The 23,361-nt window shown below is 54.0% G+C and overlaps 1 protein-coding gene across 1 annotated transcript in view; it reads right to left on the bottom strand.

Annotated features, from left to right (window-relative positions):
• The window catches only part of CACNA2D2 (calcium voltage-gated channel auxiliary subunit alpha2delta 2), a gene marked incomplete in the record, with an annotated part of 589,972 nt that overhangs the window by 59,734 nt on the left and 506,877 nt on the right, over positions 1-23,361 (bottom strand). The window contains 4 exon segments of the mRNA XM_034776135.1: positions 6,806-6,855; positions 10,389-10,467; positions 16,875-16,982; positions 20,993-21,151. Of these exon segments, the coding sequence (XP_034632026.1) occupies positions 6,806-6,855; positions 10,389-10,467; positions 16,875-16,982; positions 20,993-21,151 (396 nt within the window).

Genomic DNA, 23,361 nt, shown 5'->3' with positions numbered 1-23,361 from the left:
GCCTGAGCCCCCACAGGACAGCAATGGCACAGTTGTCCGGCAGCAACATTGCGGAGTTGTTTAAAATTAGAGCATTGGAGGTGAATGCTGAAAGAAACCGACCTCCGGGCTCTTACCGCTGTGGGTACACCCCACTCTCCATGAGCATGCGGATCCGCACCCATGACAACCAGCTGGAAACAAGAGTGCTAAGGGCACATCTTCCCTGCAGCCGCGGGGCCTGGCTGCAGCTCGTGTAGATGTACCAAGCGAGCTGGAGTGCAGAAGCCTGAGTGATTCCACAGGGTTCCAGGCAGGCTCGTGCAGCCCGCGATGGCGCCTGCGTTGCCATGGTTTCAGTGCTCCGGAACCCAAGCAAAGCAAGATTCAGGCTAGCTCAGGTCCGTCAATATGAGCGGCAATCCCAGCCTGTGCTTGCAGTGTAGATACACAGCGAGAAAGGTTCTCAGCTCTGCCGCAGATACCCTGTGAGACGCTTCGCCCTGTGCCTTTCCCCACTGGAACAGCCATGGGGGACTGAGAGGAGAGATCTGTCTGGACAGGCGGCTGTGAGTACCCTGCAGAAATGGGATTGAAGGGTGGAGACGATCACTGGCTGGCGAAGGAGGTGGCAGGAGGAAGTGAAGGCAAAGAATGGAGAAGAGGGAAGCAAGCGCTGTCAGCCACACGGAAAGAATTCAAAGCAAACGGCAAATTCCAGCACAAAGCGCGGCCACGCAAGAGATGCCCCCTCCGCTGTGGTGCCCAGGCCATACTGGGCCTTGGATCAGGCCCACAAACCGCCGGCTGGCAGCAAGTCTCCGCTGGCCAGCTGCTCTGGGTGCACCATGCACTGGGTCACACTCCTGGAAGGCTGGCGGGGCTGGGAGGGATATTCCCATGTTCCAGTCTGAATCGGAAACATTCACTGTAGGCCAAATGCTCTGAGGAGTGCTGGGGGGCTGTGCCAGAGAAAGGGAGGGTCCCAGGCAGCACCGAGGGCTCAGGGGTCTCTCTCTGCCACCTCAGGCTGCCTCCCTTTTGTGTTTGTTGGCACACCTTCGCACAGCGACTCTGCATCACGGGATGCGTCTCCGCCCTGGGAGGCAGCATTAAGAAGTGGCATTACATCACCATGGGCCCGATGCGATGCGGCACCGTGGAAGCATACGGTTCAATAGCCAGCTCTACCGCAGGTCTTGGGCCCATCACACCCTCTCCTTACTACGCGCCCAGCCACATCTGGGACTCCGTCATTTTCCTCAAGGCCAGGCTGGGGGATATGGGACAAACCACCAAACCCTTCTGTGAGTGGCACTACAGGTAAGAAGTAGGGACAAGGAGCCACTTCTTCCAGAACATCCACTTCTTGCCTCCCACCCTGCTCACACTGTCCTATGGGCCCCCTAAGAAAACCTACAGCTGCACCATGTATGGGGGGCCCTCTGGCAAACTGCAGGGCTGCAAGATGCAGTCCCGTCCCCGATCCTGAGTGACCACTGGATCAAGAACATGGCAGTGACCCCATCAGAGCCCAGTGGGAACGTCAGCAGGGGAAATGGATATGATGGGTAAGCCCAGCTGTTCACCACATGCAGGGACCCAGCATGGCAGGGTGCTGGCCAAGCCCTTCCAAGTGATTGTGGAGGAGTCTCTGCCGTGTGGTAGGCTGAATGGCTCTGGATGGCCAGGAGCACCATGGGTCGGCCGGGATGGGGCTGAGAATGGCTCAGGCACCAGCTCAGCAATTCTCCAAACGGTGCTGTCAGAGCCCTGAGAAATGTCTTTGGTACGTGAACGCCGGTTACATATGATGTTCATGTTACTCTGTAGCCCTGGGTGGAGAGCAGGAACTGAACCAACGACCTCTGGATCTTAAAAGCAGGAGTCTCAATGGTTGGAGCTCAAAGATCCGACCCAGACCCGTGTTGGGCTCAGCAGCCTCTCTCTGGCTCAGCCACCACTGAACTGGGTGCAGTTCCACCGCATGATGGGCCACGGAGGTGTAGTGAGGGAGACGATAATCGCAGACGATGCTGGAGGACAGGACTGGTTGTCCAGCAAAATGGTGCCTGGCTTATCACATCCTCAGCAAAACTCTCAGTTCCAATGGGAAGGTTTGCCCGAAGGAGGACTGCAGGATCAGGCCCATAGTTGGATCAGACAAACAGTAGTCTGGAGCACGTCCAGACGAACACGCTGGCGATTTAGATTTTTGAATATGGGGAGCAGCAGACGCCAATGAGCTCAGTAACGTGACATCTGTCACTAGCACAGCAGCTTCACTTTACTACCCTCTGTTCCAACCAATCTACTCTGCCTCACCCCAGGCACTAAGAACGGGGGACACAAATGGTTACATTATCCCGCCCGAGCAACCCCTCTCAGAGCCATTACATGCATGGAGTTTGACTTTTCAGGAGAAATGCGACAGACTCCGGGGGCATCTGAGCTCAGATTCAAGACAGCAGTATGCTTTGTGTTAGTGTGGTTCTAATCTTGTTTTACACTTAATTTCAAAGGGATACAATTACTGCTCTGCAGCCGAGACGTTAAATGCCGAGAACGGATGCCTCTGAGAAACGAGTGCATTGTAGCTCTGCATTGCTGGTTGAGGTCTTTTTAGTTGTTTTCTTGTTTCTGAGCTATTAGGGGCTGTGTTTTCAAGCTGAGATTCTCATAAAATCACCTGACTCCAAGAGCTAGGAGGTGAAGGAACTCATCAAATCTGCAAGACTTGTAATCCACAGATTCCAAGGCCAGAAGGGAGCACTGTGATCATCTAGCCTGGCCTCCTGTATAGCACAGGCCAGAGACCTGCCCCACAATAATTCCTTTCAAACTAGTGCAGACCTTTAAAAAAAAAATCCAAATCTTGATTTAAAAGTTGCTGGTGATGGAGAATCCACCATGGTGTCTGGAAATCATTCCAATGGTCAATTACTCTCACTTAACAATTTACGCCTTATTGCCAGTCTGAATTTGGCTAGCTTCATCTTCCAGCCATTGGACTGCGTAAGACCTTTGTGTGCTAGCCTGAAGAGCCCATTAGCAAATATTTGTTCCTCAGGAAGGTACTTACAGACTGTGATCAAGTTGCCCCTTACTCTTCAATTTGTTAAGCTAAATAGGTTCAGCTCTTTGGGTATGTGGACACTGCAGCCTTCCTTCATGTAGACAGACCCGCTTTTTAGTGGGGCTCACGGTAGTGTGCTAAAGATAGCAGTGTGGGTGTGTTGGCTTGGGCTGCACCTGGGGCTCTCAAGGCTAGAATCTTAGACTCTCAGGGTTGGAAGAGACCTCAGGAGGTCATCTAGTCCAACCCCCTGCTCAAAGCAGGATCAATCCCCAGACATATTTTTGCCCCAGATCCCTAAATGGCCCCCTTAAGGATTGAACTCACAAGGCTGGGTTTAGCAGGCTGTCATAACTATAAAGGGAAGGGTAACAGCTCTCCTGTGTACAGTACTATAAAATCCCTCCTGGCAAGAGACTCCAAAATCCTTTTACCTGTAAAGGGTTAAGAAGCTCAGGTAACCTGGCTGACATCTGACCCAAAGCACCAATAAGGGGACAAAATACTTTCAAATCTTGGTGGGGGGAAGGCTTTTGTTTGTGCTCTTTGTTTGGGAAGTTGTTCACTCTTGGGACTGAGAGGGACCAGACATCAATCCAGGTTCTCCAAATCTTTCTGAACAAGTCTCTCATATTTCAAACTTGTAAGTAAACAGCCAGGCAAGTTTCTCTTAGTTTTCTCAACTTGTAAATGTACCTTTTGCTAGAGTGTTTATCTCTGTTTGCTGTACTTTGAACCTAAGGCTAGAGGGGGGGTCCTCTGAGCTCTTTAAGTTTGATTACCCTGTAAAGTTATTTTTCCATCCTGATTTTACAGAGAGGATTTTTACCTTTTTCTTTAATTAAAAGCCTTCTGTTTAAGAACCTGATTGATTTTTCTTTGTTTTTAGATCCAAGGGGGTTGGATCTTGATCCACCAGGAGTTGGTGGGAGGAAGGAGGGGGGATGGTTAATTTCTCCTTGTTTTAAGATCCAAGGGGTTTGGATCTGTATTCACCAGGGAATTGGTGAAGGTCTCTCTAGGCTACCCAGGGAAGGGAATTAGCATTTTGGGAGCGGTGGCAGCGAACCAGATCTAAGCTGGTAGTTAAGCTTAGAAGTTTTCATGCAGGCCCCCACATTTGTACCCTAAAGTTCAAAGTGGGGAAGCAGCCTTGATACAGGCCAATGTTCAAATCACCCAGCTATCCTCCCCCTAGAGGGTCAGGTGGGCTGGAGCCCCCAAGCTGTAACATCCACACTGCTATTTTTAATAATACATGCTAGCAGGGCTGGAGTCTGTCTACCCGGGCTGGGAAGCTCATGCCAGTGGCAGGGCAGATGTACCCTATGAGTCTATCGCTATAAGGCAGATTCTCTAGCCCTTTACTCATTCCTATGGCTCTTCTCTGACCCCACTCCACTGTATCAACATCCTTCTTGGATGGTGGGTCCCAGAACGGGACACCGGATTCCAGAAGCGGCCGCACCAGTGCCAAACACAGAAACAGAGAGTTGGCAACGCTGCCTGAGAGAAAGATTTTGTCACTTGCACCTTTACTCTCAGGCCAGGTCCTCAGCAGCACCAGCTCAGGATATGGCCCATGATTTTCAAACTGACCATGTGTCACTTAGGACCATGCCTGTGCCATGCAACATTCCCTGATCGTAACCCTCTGCTCTGGGCTCTGCTCTGCATACAGCACCCGTCCCCCATTGGACTGCTCAGTACCCATACAGGGCTCCCCATCTGTCCCATTCTCCATCTCTATAGGATGGGCTATACCTACACCCTACTCCAGAGTCATGGAACCTGGATGTGGGGAGCACATGGCACCTGAACCCTACTTCAGGATGGGATGGCGGGGGGGACAACACGACACTTGGACCCTACCCCAGGATGGGATGGCAGGGGGGACAACACGACACCCGGACCCTACCCCAGGATGGGGGCAAGGGGTGGGGACACCAGGACTTTATTTGCTCCCCATCCTTGCTGGTTTCCCTTTGAGTATCCAACACTTCAGCTCCAGAGAAATCAAGGAAAGGCAAAGGGAGCAGAGAACTGCCCCCACAGATGAGGAGAAGGAGAACCAGGGGAAGAGCAGAACATCCCCAGCCGTTCAGTGAGGCAAGGGGACAGGCCAGCCCCCAGAGTTCCATGGACAACCTTGTGCAACCAGCTGAAACTCACTCACTCTCCCATTCATTTCCCCCTCCCTCTTTTGCCATGTTGTTTTGCAATTGTCTGGCTGGAATGCCTGGGTGGGCTGTGAACAGAAGGCCACTAGCCCAGCCTAGCAGCCCCATTTGCCGGGTGCTAGTAACTTGTCCCCAGCTCTCACCTGACGCCTGTCACCTTGAACAGCCTGACAGATCAGCTGGCGCAGCTGGCGCCGCTCGCTCCGCTCCATGTGGATTAAAGTACAAAGTTTAATAACTAGCCACTTAAGGAGGGAAGGGAAAAAAAGGTCCAAGAAGTGGGCCATTCGTTTCAATAATGCGGCTCATCAGGCTCTGTGACAGGTACCTAGTCTCTGCTCTCCTTTCCCAACGTGGACTCAGGTCACGCTGAAATGGGTCTGGGGGCCCCAGTTGGGCACAACATAGATATCTGCCTGCATTGTGTACTCAGCAATTCAGGGTGCTTGGGGGTTTGGCCTTGGGAAAGATTCAAGGCTGGGACAGCAGGGCGAGTGGGTTGCAGGTGGGGACTTAGAGGCATCTGCAGAGCAGGGTGGAATGGCCTGGCAGGGTTTGCAGCTTGCAGATTTCATAGATCCCAAGGCCAGAAGAGGACACTGTGGTCACACAGGAGATCAGACTAGATAACCCCGGCCAGCAAACTTCCCCAGAATAATTCCTATTGTACCAGTGCAGAGTCCAAGGGGTAGGCGAGAGGTTCTACAAAACACAGCCAGTCTGTATTTAAAAATCACCAGTGATGGATGCGCTGTTCTTGGGGTTGGGGGTGAGAGAGGAGACATTTCTCCCAGTGAAGTCTGGTTGGATCAGAGCCAGCTCTGGCCCTTTGATCTGACTCAATTTGGCCCCAGTCCTGGGCAGAGGGAAGTTCCTGGGCCCCTGCCAGCACTGGCACATCTGTCCCCACACTTCTGAGGTGGTGCTGCCTGTGTGCCAGAGATGTGTTCGGGTCCCGCTGCAGGAACAGGGGTAAAACCTTCAGCGGTGAAGGCTGCGTCCGCTCTAGCATTCCTCACTTGATCTACCACCACTGCAGCTCCCGTGGCATGCTGGCAGCTCTGGGGTAGAGGAGGCACTAGCAGCATTCTACCCCTGTGCTCGGTGTCATGCTAGCCAGCAGGGCGGCAAAAATGCTGGCAGCCAGCGTGAGCCAGGGCCCTTACTCTGGGGCAACACTGGTGCTGGGGCAGCAGTGGAGGATTCAAGGGGAGAAAATCTAGCGCAGGCCCAGCCAGCCCTGTCCATGGGCGACATTACCGGGCTCGCTGGCAGACAATCCAGCAGCTGGGAGATGAAGCCAGCTAAGGACAACCTGGAAAGAGGTGCCTGTGTGTAAGAGTGAGGGTGATTAACTCCCCTTTGGATTGGCTTCTCCTCCATCAGCTGGAGTCCTACCCCAGCACTGGGTGTCTCTCTCAGAGCCCAAGCCACTGGGTCCAATGCAAGAACCTCAGGAACCGGTTCTCTAGCTTGTGTCATGCGGGAGGTCAGACTAGAGGGATCATTTGAGCTTCCCTCTGGTGGATCTCTGGGTGTATGTGTGCTGGGGGCCGGCGCGGCTCCTTACCTGTGTGTTGATTCGGATGGCCCCAATGGAGGGAATTTCGAAGTAGTAACCTATGCAGAGAAACAAAGCAGGGAGCTGTAGAAACACGCCCATTGCGCACAGCCTGGTACCTCCCCATTCGCCCTTTTCCCAATGCCGTCCCTCCTCACAGCCTTAGAGCCACTGAGGATGTGATCCCAAAGTCCTACGGGTACCACCTGCAGGGATCCCTGAGCTAGAGCCCCGGGCCCTGGAGACAACGGGCCCTGGGTGGGGGGAAGGATCCAGCAATGGAGCGGGGAGCAGGATCCCCAGTCGCTCTCTTTGGATTGAAACCAGGGCGGGATACTGCAGGCAAACAAACAGATAGGGCTGTGGAGAAACGAGACTGAAAGGAGCTGTAAGGACCAGAACAAGGATTGAATCCTACAGAGCAGGAGCAAAGGGCATGCACAAAGCTGGGGTGGGGTGGAGCCCAGGGCTGGCAGAGCAGGGGGCTGTGGGTAGGGTGACCAGATGTCCCAATTTTATAGGGACAGTCCCAATTTTTGGGTCTTTTTCTTATACAGGTTCCTATTGCCTTCCCCCCCCCCCCCCGATTTTTCACATTTGTTGTCTGGTCACCCTAGCTGTGGGTCAGGTGTGATGGGCATGGGCAGAACTTATGGGTGGGAGCCCAGGTCTGGGACAGTGGGGGCGGAGGAGCTGTGGATTGGGATTGAGAGGCACCGGCAGGGCTGTGGGCATGGGGAGAGCCCAGGGCAGGGATAGCAGAGGGCTGTGGGTTGGGATTGAAGGGCATGGGCAGAGCTGGAGGGGAGGGAGAGGGCAGGGGGGACGCAGGTCCAGAATGAGCTGTAGGATCAGGCCCATGTGGAGGAACCTGAGCCGTGCTGCTCTCCCAGGCTCTGCTGCAGCTAGCACCAATGCTGTCAATCTACAGAGCATTCACACTATGCCACCCAAAGCCCTGGGAATTCAAGAGCCAGTTTGCAAAGTGCCCCTCCCCCACATTAGATGATAATGAGGCATCAATCAGCTTCAAAACAGACCAGTGATTTGGGGAGCCTGTCAGTGGTCACTTTTGATCTTCAGTGCCCCCTTGTGGCAAAACCAAGTGACACAGCAATCCTGCCTCAGTTTCCCCTCCATTGCTGGAGCGATCATTATCTAGCCTGCCTGTTGATTTTTTGCTACAGCCTCGGCCCTCTCGCCAGGTCTCTAGTGGTCCTATTCCCTTGCAGAGCATTCGAGTCCCATGGATCAGGAGGCCAGTCACCCTAGGTAAGGGGTGTACAGTGTGGGTTTCTTCAAAGCATGGCTTGCCGCTTCAAGGCCTTAGTAAAACCCTTTGCTGGGTTTCACACGGGAACCCAGAGACTCTGTCTGAACCCATCAGAGTCACCCTGGGGTCTGCTCTTTGAGAGGATCCGGTTTCTTGGATAGCATTTCACCAGTCTCTGGCTGAAGGCTCCTGCGCCTCAGCCTCCCTGGCAGCCACCCCTCCCATCCACTCCACAGCTCTCTTATCTCCACAGCCCAGCTGTGAGGCCAACCATCAGCCCAGCTAAGCAGGCAGACAGCTTTCCCTAGTAAGCCTCCAGCAGCCGAGACAGCGTATGCACCCCATGGCGCCGGGGCCCAGCGTGAATCCCCTGAAAGAGGCCAATTTGCAGAGAGCGGGTTCTCTGCCTCCACTGAAAATCAGGGGGTCTCAGGCTCCCAAAATCACGGGTCACTTTCCAAAACCTTAGCACCCACATGCTGAATAAGATGCAGAACCCCAAGAGTCCATTGCTGTAACTGCTGGGCGCCCCATGTTCGCACGAGCGAGGCGCGGCTGGGAGCTGATAAGCCATAATGAGAATTACCTGTTGCGGGGCTGCAGCGTGGTAATTGAGACTCAAGTGGGGCTAAGAGGGGTGAGGAACAGATGCTGTTGGCGCGTGGTGCATGAATTCCCAGACGTGCTGGGAGGGGAGAGGGCACCGAGAGGATAGCTGAATTAACGCTAGCCCGGGGGTTGATGGGTGTCCGTGACTGATACAGCCAGGTAAGGGGGAGATCCCTGGTCAGGACAAAGGAGAGCCAAAAGCAGTGTCGGCTAGTGAAGAGGCAGAGATGGGAGGCAGCAGGTAGAGAGGAGGGAGAGAGACTTGCAGGAATGGAGAGGTGGGGAGGGAGAGTCCTTGGCAGAGGCCGGAGCCAGGAGGCTGCTGAAGAAGCCTGGGGAAGGGACAAGCAGCAGGCTCAGGGAGCAGAGGTGTGACTGCAGGGGGCAGAGCGAAGGCTCCTCACGGCTCCCCCACAGAGCAGGCCCTGGGAGAGGGCTTGGCACTGGCAGACATATTCATCAGGCAGGGAAAGAGGTATTGGGCTGATGGCAGGAGGGGAGAGCAGTGGGCCAGGCTGAGTGGGCAGAGCCCTGTGCCAGGCCTCTCCAGGCAGTGTGGGGGGATTGGGGGGACTAACTGCCCAGCCTATCCCTGGTCCTGAGTCAGCTCCTGGGGAGAGGCTCACTGCTCCTTGGGGCCCAGTTGGCTCCTTTGCTCATGGAACCCCGTCCCCCCAACCCCGCTCCTGGGCAGCTCTGCTATAGGGTGAGGCCCTCCCCATAATCTGCTCCATGCCCCCATTCTGCACTCATGGCAGTGACCCCCACAAACGGCTCCCCCTCCCCTATGTGTGGGGGTCCTGCACATGCCACCCGGCTCCCCTGGCAGACTATGTCCCCAGTGGGCACAGAACCGACACAGGGATGGCTACCTCTCCCTTTACAGGCAACTACATGCCAGCGAATAGTGCCAGCCTGGAGCCCTCTATCCAGACAGCAAAGGCAGAGCAAACTTCCCATGCACCTCCTCTGTCACTCAGTGCAACAGAACTGTTGGAGGCCGAGGGCACCTCAGCCCGGTCCTTGGCCCCTCTGCTTTACGGGCCAGTAGGGTGGGTGAGCCTGGCTCGGTGCTGGGGTTCATGTGAATGGAGCTGAGGTAGGGGGACCCTGTTTTCTGTGCAGTCTAGCTTTGAAGAAGAGGCATCTCCCAGCTGGGGCAGTGAGCAGCACACAGCACTGGCTCCCAGAGAGATTTTGTATCCTCTCTCCACCTCGGCCACCGGGGAAGGTCAGACCAGGAGGAGGTGCTTTGCTTGTGCGGATGGAAAGCACAGATGCCTTCCGTCTGCGAAGGGCGCCTCTCCTGCACTTTCCCTGCAGGCTCCCAATCAGCCAGCAGATGGAACTCTTGGGTTAGGTTTGTTAATGTTGCCTCTGAGAAGCTCGGGAAAGCAGGGAGAGCCTATTTGGAGCGTCTTGTGAATTGCACTGAGTGAGTCACAGAGTGCCGGGCCTGGCACCCCAGCTCCTCGCTGGGCCCTGTACCCCAAAATGCCAGAGCACAAGGGGCAAGACATCAGCTGGACCCTCCAGTTAAACAATGTAGCAGCAAAACCACAGCCCTGTACCTCAGAGGTTAGATCTGTTTGTGGTGGGCAATGCCACGCAATCATCGAGCGGGGTGAGCTTCCCCACAGCAGTGCCCTGCCCACAGCACTCAGAGCCCAGCCAGGGTGAGCTATTCCCCCCCAGCGCCATCCTACTTACCTTTGTTAGCACAAGCCATCCACTGCAGGGGGGTCACGTCGTAGTTGTGCTGTCCCACCGAGAAGGTGAACACTCGCACCTGGCAGAATGGGGGGCAGGTTAGTAACGGGGGACAGAGACAGGGATCTGCTAACTGCACCACGCCCCAGAATGTCTCAGCACCAGAGCGCAACACCATGAGAGCTGGACCATGTACCAGCTCAGGCTGAAGGGCCTCACTGAGCTAGCTGGCCTGGCTAGGCTTGGGGCACTGCAGTGCAGGAGCCCAGGGCTGCAAGCTGAAGCCAGACAATCTGAAACTAGAAACAAGGCACAAATGTTTCACAGCAAGGGCGACTAAACACTGGAACAAGGTCCAAGGGAAGCGATGGAGCCTTCATCCATTGGTGTCTTCAAATCCAGGCTTGGCTGCCTTGGCATTAGCCAAACCCAGGTTAGCGGGCTTGGCACAGGGGCAACTGGGTGTGGTTCTCTGGCCTGCAGGAGGCCAGACTGGACGATCCGATGGCCCCTTCTGCCCTCAAACTCTAGGAATCGATAAGCACAGCAGTGTGGTCTAGCGGACAGAGCATTGGACTGGGAGACAGAAGCTCCCAAATTCTTCTTTTTCTCCTAAGGACCCCACTTGAGATCAGGGCCTCCCTGTACAAACACAGCGAGAGACAGTCGCATACAACTGAAAAAGGCGAGACGGGACAATGAGCCAGAGAGGTGAAGTGACTTGCCCAATAGCACAGCCAGGCAGTGATTGGGCTGGGAAGATCGCCCAGATCTCCCGTGTCTCCGTCTTGTGCCCCTCTCCACTAGACCATGCTGCCTCTGATGCCCGCCCACCATTCCACTGATGGGTCTCCCGCTGATCCTGTCTGTGGCCTGGTTCACTCCCTGTGTGCAGCTTGGATTTAGGGCCAGCCTGGGAAAGGCATTTAGGCACTGTTCTGCTCTGTGTTGCTATGCCTAACTGATTTAGGAGCCTGAGTCCCATTGACTTTCAATCAGTCAGTTAAGCGTTGCTTTGCGCAGCCGGGTTGTGAGACTTTGAAAATGTTATTACAATCTAAAGTGAAGACAATCTCACTCCCCATAGACCCTTAGTCTTTAAGGTCCAGTATTTTCTGTCAATCCCTCAAAGCACCCCGTTCGAATCAGCTTAGCATTGTTAGTATCGAGACACTTATTACTCTTGCTTTTGCAGTAAACGCACGGGTGGGGAGAGGAAAATGTTTGACTTCCACCTGATCTAGACAGCTCTTTGAGCCAAGCAGCAGCTGTAGACTACAGTACCCAGCATGCAACACTCTCTCTTGGTCTAGATTAAATTACTATGAAGTGGGTGCAAAACTGGCTGAAAGACCGTACTCCAAGTGTAGTTATCAATGATTTGCTGTCAGACTGTGAGGATGAATTTAGTGGGGTCCTGCAGGGGCCGGTCTCGGATCCATTACAATTCAATATTTTCATTAATGACTTGGATGATGGAGTGGAGAGTGTGCTTACAAAATATGCAGGGAACACGAAGCTGGGATTGGTTGGCAGCATTTTGGCGGACAGGATTAGAATTCAAAACAACCTTGACAAATTGAAGAATTGGTCTAAAATCAACAAGACGAAATTCAGTAAAGACAAGCGCAACATACGGCACTTAGGAAGAAAAAAATCAAGTGGACAACTACAAAATGGGGACTAACTGGCTGGGTGGCTGTGCTGCTGAAAAGGATCTGGGGGTTAGAGTGGATCAAATGGAATATGAGTCAACAATGTGATGCAATTGCAAAAAAGGTAATATCATTCTGGGGCGTATTAACAGGAGTGTCGCATGTAAGACACAGGAGGTCATTGTTCTGCTCTGCTTGGCACTGTTGAGGCCCCAGCTGAAGTGCTGGGTCCAGTTCTGGGTGCCACACTTTGGGAAAGATGAGGACAAACTGCAGAGACTCTAGAGAAGAGCAGCAAAAATGATCAAAGGTTTAAAAAACCTGATCTGTGAGGAAAGACTAAAAAAATGGGGTGTTTAGTCTTGAGATAAGAAGACTGGGGGGGGGGGGACCTGATAACAGTCTTCAAATATGTTAAGTGTTGTTACAAAGAAGATGGTGATTAATTGTTGCCCACACACCCACTGACAGTAGGACAAGAAGCAATGGGCTTAATCTGCAGCAAGGGCGATTTAGGTTCGATATTAGGAAAAACTGTCTAACTCTCAGGATAGTTCAGCTCTGGAACAGGCCTCCAAGGGAGTTGTGGAAAAATCCCCATTACTGGAGAGTTTTAAGACTAGGTTGGACAAACACTGTCAGAGCTAGTCTAGGCTGACCTGGTCCTGCCACAGCCCAGGGGGCTGGATTCGAGACTTCCTCCAGCCCTACATTTCTGTGCTTCTCTCTCATTCACCCCATGTGGCCCAGCTCTGAGAGGACAGGGCTGACAAGGGGCTGGGTCGGGCTGGAGGGCTTGCTGCTTGGCTGACCCTCCAGTCCTCCCCAGCAATTGAAGGGATGCTCGGCTCGTGGAGGCCGGACTAATGAATGTGGAGCAGTTCCACTCCTGCTGCACGGTCTGGGCTGGAGAGGACTCTCCACTCCCCTTTGCCGAGTTACTGGGGGGATGGATGGGGGTCACAGTGCAGTGACCTGCTGCCAATAGACTGGCAGGAAAAGGAGCCATCTAGGCACAACCCTCCTGCCTCCTGGGGACTCCTCTCCCACAGTCCCGCAGTCCCTTAAGAGCACTCCCCGCTGATGGGACTGGGAGACACCGAGGTGTTCCCATTCCCCTCCCTCCCAGCCCGGCTCTCCTGTGACACCTCCCTCTGAGTGCCAACAGCCCGGGCAAGGGAGCTCTGCCCATTTCCTTCTATGGCACTTCAGCACAGGTAATAAAACAGCCCTGGCACGTGAGCCGCCCCATTACAAGGGCAGTGGCTCAGTGTGGGAGCAGGCGGGCAGGAAGGGCAGACGTTGTAATAGCTCCCATCAAATGAGGTGCAATCTGGTGATAAAGCTGGTGATTGTTTCCCCTTTCCTTGTGATGAGCTGGTGCAGGGCCAAGCAGCTCCAGTGACTCACTCCCAGCCCCCTTGCAGAGCTTCTCACCCACCTTTCCCGACTCATGCTCAATCCCCTACTCGTGATACCACCTCTGCCCAACTCGCTGGTTCATTCACAGCATGTCGCTTCCAGGGAGAAACCCCATTGCATTTCCCGGGTATGTCTTTGCCTGCTCTTCTGTCCCTAGCATGCGGCTTGGTGCACTAGATCTCTGTCTCGTGCTACACAGGCACGACCCATTCACTGGCGGGCCCATCCCTTGCATCCCCAACCTTTTGTCCATCCCCTTTCCTCTGAAGAGGATGGAAAGGCCAGGTCTCTCCATAGCTCACAAGACTCCCCTGAGGTCAGAGCTGGGCTGCAGCAGCTCCACATTTTGCTCAGTGCCCTTGGGGACTCAGCCCTTGTGTCTATGCACAAGGGACAGCACAAGGCAGTGCCTGTGCAAGCTTCCCCTCCGTTGTGCCTCTGGAGGGCTCCAGCTCGAAGGAGAGCTCAGGCCTTGGCTACCCTGCAGGCTTGCTCTGGTCCCACCACTTGTGCAGCTGCAGCGAGATGGGATTCACTGCAATTTGCATCAGTGGATCACACTTTGTTTTCAGAACCCAGTGCAAATCACGGCTTCCCCTGCACATACTAGGGGTCTGCTCTGGTGGCTGGAATCCTGGCAAATTCCGAGTCCAGACCGGCCCTCCGTCGCCATGGCCCTTAGCCTCTCACTTGAGACTGTAACCTGACTAATGTTGGGGTGGCAGTGGCTTTTGTGCTATGGATACTCGCAGTGGGCTGAGAATAGAGCACTCATTTCACACAGGCCACCAAACTTCCCTTGCACGGGGCTGACTTTTGGTCTCCAGCGAGCTTAATCCAAAGGCTGCTTTTCCCACTCCCACCTCAGTGGGATCACTGCTCAGCGGGGACCTGCTGGGACCATGACAGTCCCCACCTGCCAGACCAGCACCCTTTAATCCGGGCTTTCCTTACACACGCATAACGTAGCAATAGGTGCACACAGCATCAAATCCTGCCTTCACCTATCCCCTGTGCAATCACTGCAATCAGCTGGGCTGCATGGGATGGCCACCTGGGCAGGGCTCTGGGCTATACTGTTTGGAGTGCCCTCTAGTGGTAGCTCTAAATACAACACTTCTTAGTAGAAGAAAGGCCTGATAGACTACCAAGTATCAGAGGGGCAGCTGTGTTAGTCTGTATCCACAAAACAATGAGGAGTCTGGTGGCACCTTAAAGACTAACAAATTTATTTGGGCATAAGCTTTCGTAGCTGGTTTTTCACCCACGAAAGCTTATGCCCAAATAAATCTGTTAATCTTTAAGGTGCCACCAGACTCCTTGTTGTTTCTAATAGATTACATTACCCAGAATGCTTAACAGGAAGCAGCGTGTGCCTGTCGCAGTAGTAGGATCAGTACAGCTCGGTGGATCCTTAGCTGCAAACCTTAGATTATTCCTTACAAAAATGGATCCAAGGCCACATGTGTCCAGTACCCCATGATGGGACCCTTTTCTCCAGGCAGTGGAACAGCAGCTTGTTAGCCACTGTGCTCCTCAGTGAGTGTTGGAGAGAGAGAGAGAGTGTGTGTAAGTCTGAATTGTGGGCTCTGCTCTTAAAAGCCAGGAGGAGGTTTCCCTGCCCCCAGCCCTGCTAATGCAATTCACACACATCTTGCCTCCACCCAAGGGGAAGCTTTTGCCTTATCAGCCTGCCTGTTATCTCACTGGATAACATTGCATTGCAGACCTGAAGAGAGTGAAAGTCTGTAGGTATGTAAATGTTAACTAGGGCAGGATATAGGCCCTCAGTCAGCCGCTCTGATCAACCTTCTCGGGGCCCAGAGGGAGACAGAAATGACTCGCACTTGCCTGGAAACTGCAGAATACTCTGAAAATGGACATTTAATATCAGCTTTTAAATCAGACACGGGCAAACTACAGCCGGCGGGGCCCGCGGGACTGTCCTGCCCGGCCCCTGAGCTCCCAGCCGGGGACCCTAGTCCCTGGTCCCTCCCCCCAGCCATGCCGCTTGCTGGCAGTGCTCTGGCCTGCCCCTCCCGCTGAGCAGCATGGGGAGCACAGCTGGCTCTGGCTGGGTGTCACGGCTGCGAGCTCCTGCTGCTGGTAAGGGGGTGGGGAGTGGGGGGGTTGGATAAGGGAGAGGGGGATCCTGAGGGGCAGTCAGGGAGGAGGGGGCGGTTGGATGGAGCGGAGGTTCTGGGGGGGTCAGTCAGGGGATGGGGAACAGGGAGGGTTGGGAGTGGGAGTCCCAGGGGACCTGTCAGGGGGCGGGGATGTGGATAGGGGTCGGGAGGGCAGTAAAGGGACAGGGAGCAGGGGAGGTTGGATAAGGGGGTGGGATCCCGGGGGGCAGTTAGGGGCGGGGGGTCCCGGGAGGGCGTGGTCAGGAGACGAGGAGCAGAGGGCGGTTGGATAGGGGGTGGGAGTCCTGGGGGGGTTGTCAGGGGGCGGGGGTGTGGATAGGGGTTGGGGCAGTCAGGGGACAGGGAATAGGGGGTTGGATACGGGGCAGGGGTCCCGGGAGGGTGTGGTCAGGAGACGAGGAGCAGAGGGCGGTTGGATAGGGGGTGGGAGTCCTGGGGAGGTTGTCAGGGGGCAGGGGTGTGGATAGGGGTCGGGGCAGTCAGGGGACAGGGAATAGGGGGGTTGGATAGGGAGCAGGGGTCCCAGGAGGGGGCGGTCAGGGGACAAGGAGCAGGGGGGGTTGGATGGGTTGGGAGTTCTGAGGGGGGCAGTCAGGGAGTGGGAAGTGGGAGGGGGTGGATGGGGGGCAGGGGCCAGGCTGTTTGGAGGCACAGCCTTCCCTACCAGGCCCTCCATACAGTTGCGCAACCCTGATGTGGCCCTTGGGCCAAAAAGTTTGCCCACCCCTGTTTTAAATGCAGCACCATAAAGGGCTGTGATGGAAACCTCGGACCTGCATCCCTGCCTAGCTACAGTGGCTGCTGCTCTTGTAGCATTCCCTACAGCACCCCCTGCTGGGAGAGGCTGGGCTGGCGTAGCTGGGAGATCCCCTACAGCCAGCACTCCTGCCCTCTCCCCACAGCACCCCCTGCTGGGAGAGACTGGGGCTGGAGTAGCTGGGAGCTCCTCCCACAGCTCCCCCACAGCCAGTGCTCCTGCCCCACTCCCCACAGCACCTCCATCTGGGAAAGGCTGAAAAGTGGAATAGCTGGGCGTCTTCCAAGAGCCAACGCTCCTACCCAATTCCTCACAGTGCCTCCGGCAGGGAGAGGCTAGGAGTAGAGCCCAAGAAACAAATGCACAGCACACAGCAGTCTGGTCATTCTGGGGTAAGAAGCGAACGCATATACCGCCTGTTGGAGCATGGGCAGTGCTCATGGGCTGCACTAGAACCAGGACCACGTCAGCAGGGGATTGGTGTGTCTAATACCAGAGCACTCACCGTTTTATTGGGCCAGTTGTACTTCTCAAACACATCCTGGACCCGGTCTTCCCCGCCATCCGTGAACATCATGATCATCTTATTGCAGTTGGCTCGCGTGATGTTGGACTGCAACCAAGAGGAAAAAACAGAGTGAGGGCAGGCCCTGGAAGGGACAGAGCACATAGATTGTCTCTGTCATGCTCCTGGGTTAAACCAATGCACGGGCTTTTGCTAATAAAGGTTGTATACAATGTGTGTGTGTGTCTATTATACACAGCAACAAACTGGCTGGGGTATTGTGCCCCACTGTCTGCTGCTGGATGGGATCAGAACTACTCCACCACGTGTCATATGCCCTATACTGCTGACATCTATGGGGGATTCTCCTTTGGCTCAGATAGTGTGTTTGGAGCACAGAGGGTGTGAGTTTTATCCCAACGGTCACTCTGACGTTCTGGGAGGCCACTATGCCCGGAATAGTAACCACTGTGTCATCCGAGGTGCCTACCAAATTGTTTTTGTATTGTATGTGTGGGTGCCTATACATGTCTACGGGTGAGAACAACACATCCATATAACATGCCCCCATTCTCAGGGCAGGAGGGATGAAGAGCCCAGAAGTTCCTGTCAAGAAGCAGCCCTGGTGATGAGTAGCATCAGTCGCAGTATCATCCCACTCAGGCCATTACACCTGCTGCAACTTCCTTCCTATTCACTGAAGCCAGGAAGGACCTAGGAGGTTATCTGGCTGATTCCCCTTGGCCAGCAAAGTCGTGCTCCCCGTTCTCCAGCCTGGTCTGAAATGAGCCAAGCGATGGGGCGCCCGCTGCTCTCATGGGGAGAGGAGGCCCCCAGAAGTCTCCTCTGAGGCTATGGCTACACTGGCGGTTTACAGCACTGCAACTTTCTCGCTCAGGGGTGTGGAAAAACACACCCCTGAGCGCAGCAAGTTACAGCGCTGTAAAGCGTCAGTGTAAACGGAGCTAATCCCCTCGTGGAGGTGGAGTACCTGCAGCGCTGGGAGAGCTCTCTCCCAGCGCTGGCACCGCAACCACACTCGCACTTCAAAGTGCTGCTGCAGGAGCGCTCCCCCAGCAGAGCTTTGAAGTTTTGAGTGTAACCACGGCCTGAGATTCAGACTGAATTTCCCCTCCCAGACCTAGCCCGGGCACTTTGGGCTCTGGAAGGGAAGGGAATGGGAAGCAGAAGGGGCCACAGCCAGCTCTGCTCTGACGATGCCATTACCCGGCAACGAGAACCATTGAGGACCCCCCAGTGCTTGCTGCTGGGCAGCCCAGGGTAATTCTGCCTCTGCCTGGAATGAGCGAAAGAAAGTTGTCAGGAAACTAGAGGGGCCAGCAGGAGACAGAGAGCCATGCCTGCACCACAGGACCTGCCCAGACAGGGAGAAAAGAGCAACATGCAACTGGAAGAACTCTCAGCTGGGCACACAACGGACAGTGGGAGAGGTTGGGGCTGGAGTAGCTGGTCCTGTCCCCTCCCCACAGCACCTCCTGCTGGGAGAGGCTTGGGCTGCAGTAGCTGGGAGCTCCCCCCATGGCCCGGGCTCCTGCCCCCACTCCCCACAGCGCCCTCTGCTGGGAGAGGCTGGGGCAGCAGGGAGCACTAGGGCAGCCATTGGTAATTCCTCTCCTATACACCTGTCTCTCCTGCTGCTCAGATGGTGACAAACCCCAAATCTACCTAACTCCCTTGTCAGGTTTGGCTGCATCTCACTGTCTCTCCAGGGTGGGTTTGGAATCCATGTGGGTGCCCAGAGCTGCAAGCCGGCCTGTGCGTTTCCACTTGCAAACAGAGATGTGTGTGCCTGTGTGTTTGCGTCCACAACAGTGTGCATGTATGTGTGTACTGCAGTATGTGTGTGCATGTGTACCACAGTGTGTGCACATGAGTACAGCAGTGTGTGTGTGTGTGTGTGTGTGTGTGTGTACAGCAGTGTGTGTGCGTGCGTGCATGTGCACAGCAATGTGTGCATGTGTGTGTGAGTACAGCAGGTTGTGTGTGTGTGCAGCAGTGAGTGTGTACATGTGTGTGTGAGTACTGCAGGGTGTGCGTGTGTGTGTACAGCAGTGAGTGTGTACATGCATGTGTGAGTGCAGCAGGGTGTGTGTGTGTGTGTACAGCAGTGAGTGTGTACATGTGTGTGTGAGTACAGCAGGGTGTGCATGTGTGTGTGTACGGCAGTGAGTGTGTACATGTGTGTGTGAGTACAGCAGGGTGTGCGTTTGTGTGTGTACAGCAGTGAGTGTGTACATGCGTGTGTGAGTGCAGCAGGGTGTGTGTATACAGATTTCTCTGCCTCTATGCAGGACTCAGCCCTGGCTCACCATGTTGGCCATGACAAATCTGTTTTCCCTGCCTGATTCTCCAGGGATGAAGGTGGTGGAGGTGAACTGGGGGTGGGGGCTGTCTGGACAGAAATTATATTGTGACTATTACTGCTCAGTGATTAATAGGGCCATTCATCTTTATCTGGCCCACCGCCTTGGCGGCCTGTCTGAGCTGAGCCCTCTCACGCTGGCCCTGCGAACTTTTTAATGAAATGTAAGAGGCAGCAGTTCCTGTGAAAACTGAAATTCCAGTCCCTGAGACTCTCCATTGATCTGGCCAGGGCTGCAGCAATAACACAGGCAGGTCCTGCCAGCAGATCCCTGCCCCGGGACAGGCTGAGCTGTGCTTTTCCAACCTGGGCACTGCTGATGGCCTCACACAGCGCTTAGCAGCTGCATGTGATGCTGGGTGAGAGCCCTGAGGTGGGCATCTGTGAAGGGAACACCATGCAATTCAAGGCACACCCTGTGCGGGACACTGAAGGGAATGGTGAAAAGGACTGCCTGTTAGTGACTGAAAAGCTGATCACTGGCGGCTGGGGTGTGAGGGGCCTGAGGGACTGAAGAGCTCTGTACCGAGGAAGGATCAGCCATGTTACAGAGCAAAGGTCCATGCTGGGACCCACACGGATGTCCCCATGGCTTGGCAGCTGCTTGGACCTATGGGCTCCAGCCCATTGCTAATGGATTTTGGAAGAGGATCCCATCCAAGACATGGAGGCTCAGAAAGGAAGGGCTGACCTGAGACTCTGAGAGGGAAACTGGAGGCTTCCCTACAAGGCTAGAGCGTATCCAGCTGCCAGGCAGAGGCCATGGGAGAATCTCCTGTTTCCAAAAGGTATGTTTTGACAGCATTGTCTCCTGATTTCCTTGTGCTTCCTCATGTGTCGTATCTCTTGTCTTATACTTAGAGTATGTCGACATAGCATGCTTCTTTCGGTGGCGTGTAGTGTATATACCTAGCACGAGTATGAATAGCAGTGTAGATGGTGAAGCACCTCGTAGGTGAGTAAAGACACGCCTGCAGGGTGTGAGGATACTCGCCCAAGCAGTGCCTCCCATCTACACTGCTGTTTTTAGCAGCGTTGTGTCCTGCTGTCTCCCCACCACTTGACCCTTACCCCACTGCCTGGGAAAGACTCCAGCAATGGGGAAAGACACTGGCGGAAGGGAGGCAGCGACCAAAAGCTCAGGCTTTCCCCACTGTCTCCCCCCACCAAAGCCTTTCACTGACCCGTGTAGCTACACACCACAGTGTAGACGCAGCCTGTTTTTTTCACTGTGGTGCGTAGCTATGCATATCCTACACGCCGGTGTGCAGTGTAGCCATAGCATTAGAACGGAAGCTCTTTGGGGCAGGGACTGTCTTTCTGTTCTGTGTTTGTATAGTGCCTAGCACAACGGAGTCCTGGTGATGATGGGGGCTCCTACGGGTTATGATAATAAAAATAATAAATGATAACAGCAAGGACCTTCCCCACTAGGCTGAAGAGGAGAGACGTTCACAGAGTCACAGGATGGGGGTAGCCTCTTGCAAACGGCTGATTGAACACAGTCCCCAGGCTCATGAGCTGGAGAGTCATCGGGCAGTGAATAGTCCTGGTCTCCTGCTCGGAGGCCCAGCATTTCACCTGGAAGCCTGCAGTCAGGATCCTGGAGCCCCCATCCCAAAAACCCGAGAGTCTGAGTCCTGGAACTACCTGGGATTTTGTCCTTTGGAAGCCCCTGTGTTTGAGTACTAAAGCCCCCCTCCCACAAGGCCCCGGGTCTGAGTCCCAGGCTTACGTTTTGCAGCTGGTCAAAGGCGTACTCAAAGCCGGCTTTGTAGTCAGTCGTCCCCTTGGCCACCATCTCCTGCACGTCTTCCTTGAAAACTTTCTTGTTGCGGATGTTGGCCTGGACCAGGTGCTTGAAGCAGGACACAGGTTTTGCCTTCTCATTAAACTAGGAAGAAAGAGAGAAAGGGACCGAGTGTCACAGCATGTTGGAAGAGTGGAGAGGGAACTGCAGCAGCGACGCTGTAATCCCCAACTGAAAGGCAACCGGCTTGGGAGAGGAGGCAGGAGGAGAACCAAAGACTCGCCTTCCCCGTGACAAATGCTTAGTGGGTTACAAATCACAGCTCCCGGCACTGCTCAGCACTCATAACTTATGGAGCTTCTCCATGGGACACCTAGCAGCTCACAGTCCCTGTTGTGCTAAAAATAATTTCGCCTGCCATTGTACCTGGCGTGGCTGGGATGGATCTGTATCAGCGTAAGTGCCAATACGCTGCCTGTAATGACAAAAATCTAGCCCAATAAAAGGAACACGTGCCAGAGAGTCAAAAATCCATCCCGGATAGAAACAGGGGGAATCTCGTACTGCAGGACCCAGGAGAATGTTTCCACAACAACTTCAAGAGCTGGGCTTAAAATCTGCATCCTCCCCTGCAGGCCTGGGCAGAGCTGGGAGCTAGAGAGTAACGGCTTGTGGCTGGCAGAGATGGGGAGATGAGAGGAGCCTTGCCTAGTCAAGCAGCAGGCGGCAGAGAAGCCGGGTCAAGCAGTGCTGTGGTGCCCTGCAGATCTGGCCCATGGCTATAGAATACAGTCGTGTAATAAAGGAACACTGGGACCTTCCCAAGGAAGCTAAGGAACACTGGGACCTTCCCAAGGAAGCTGGTCTGTGAACTTCTGCTGGAGAATGCTTGCCGGGCAGCAATCCCCTCTAGACAGCTCAGTCTTTGGGCAAATTTGCATCTTATCCCCTTTGTGAGATTGTCAACAAGGGGTGTGGGGCAATTAGTGCTAGTTACGATAGGGGGGTTGTGTGTTTTGTGGATACCTAGTCACGGGGGGGGGCGGATGAGTGTCTAATCCAAAGCCCAATGGGAGTCCTTCCACTGACTTCCGTGGGCCTTGGATCCAGCCCTGAGAGCTGCACTGAGATCACAAACTCATTTCACACAGGCCACCAAGCGGCGGTCAGCTGGCAGTGACTTGAGGCACCTGGATTTAGGACAAAGTAAAACCTGTGACCTAGAGGTGAAAACACTGGGCAACACTTTCAAACCCAGGTGCCTGAAGTTAGACTCTTAAATCAATAATTAGGCTCCTAAATAGGCTGATTTCTGAGGTGCTGGACACAGCAGTTCTGAATGATTTCAACAACAGCAGCAGTAACTTGGTACTTCTGAAAACAAGGTCACTTTTATGTAGGAGCCTAGATATGGAAAATTCTGGCCAGTATCATAACAAACCAATCCAGCAATCCACCCCACTGCATCTCCACTGCAAAATTCCCATTGTCAATCTGACAGACGTGCTCATTCTGCTTCTGTTTTGATAAATGTGATAGAAAATGAGCAGGAGAATAAAAGGGCAATAAATAAAACACTATAATCACCTTCCTAGAAACCAGTAATTTCCAAAGAGCCTGGAATCACATCTTGCTTATCATACTGCTTTCAGCCCATAACACTCTTATTTAATGGGACACTGGCAGGAACATTTTAGACTCTAAAATTTAGGTTTAGTAAAAACAAGACTTATCAGCTAAGACGACTAGAAATGTTCCCATCTTAAACAAACAGTCCAGTAAAAAACAGCTTCCTTAAAACTGAACATGGCCCTTGTGACTCAGACAGGGGAGTACTGGGCTAATGCAGGAGAACCAGGAAGTGAACCTGACTAGCCTATTTTCATTGCTCCAAGCTGAGTGAAAAGCACACAGAAAACATGATGCAAAGGCAGCAGCACTTGTGTGGGGAGCTGAAGACAGCCCAGATGTTACTCAGAGTCTGAAAAAGCTTTCAGATTTAGTCTGATGGGTTATTAGCAACCAGGGTCACACAGGCAGGATGCCCCAGTGGCTAGGCCTGTGTTCAGTTCCCTGCTCAGCCACAGACACACTGTATGATGTTGGGAAAGTCTTTCCGTGCCTCAGTTTCCCATCTGTACAATGGGGACAATTACCCTATCCTGCCTCCCAGGGATGTGAGAGGATACACTGGAGATTGTGATGTGCTCAGACGGGGTGTGAGGTGCTGGTGACAGGGGCTGTGTAACTACCTGAGACAGATAGAAAATGGGTCTCTTAACAATCTATTGGGCCAGATCCTCAGATGTGCTGGAGGAGGGAGGAGTCGGCGTACTGTCCTCTGCTGGCACAGG

This window comes from Trachemys scripta, chromosome 7 (assembly GCF_013100865.1).
Source record: "Trachemys scripta elegans isolate TJP31775 chromosome 7, CAS_Tse_1.0, whole genome shotgun sequence".
In the NCBI taxonomy this organism is placed as follows: Eukaryota; Metazoa; Chordata; order Testudines; family Emydidae; genus Trachemys; species Trachemys scripta.
Note: the sequence above shows the minus strand (reverse complement) of the source record. Positions and strands in the feature narration are given on the sequence as shown.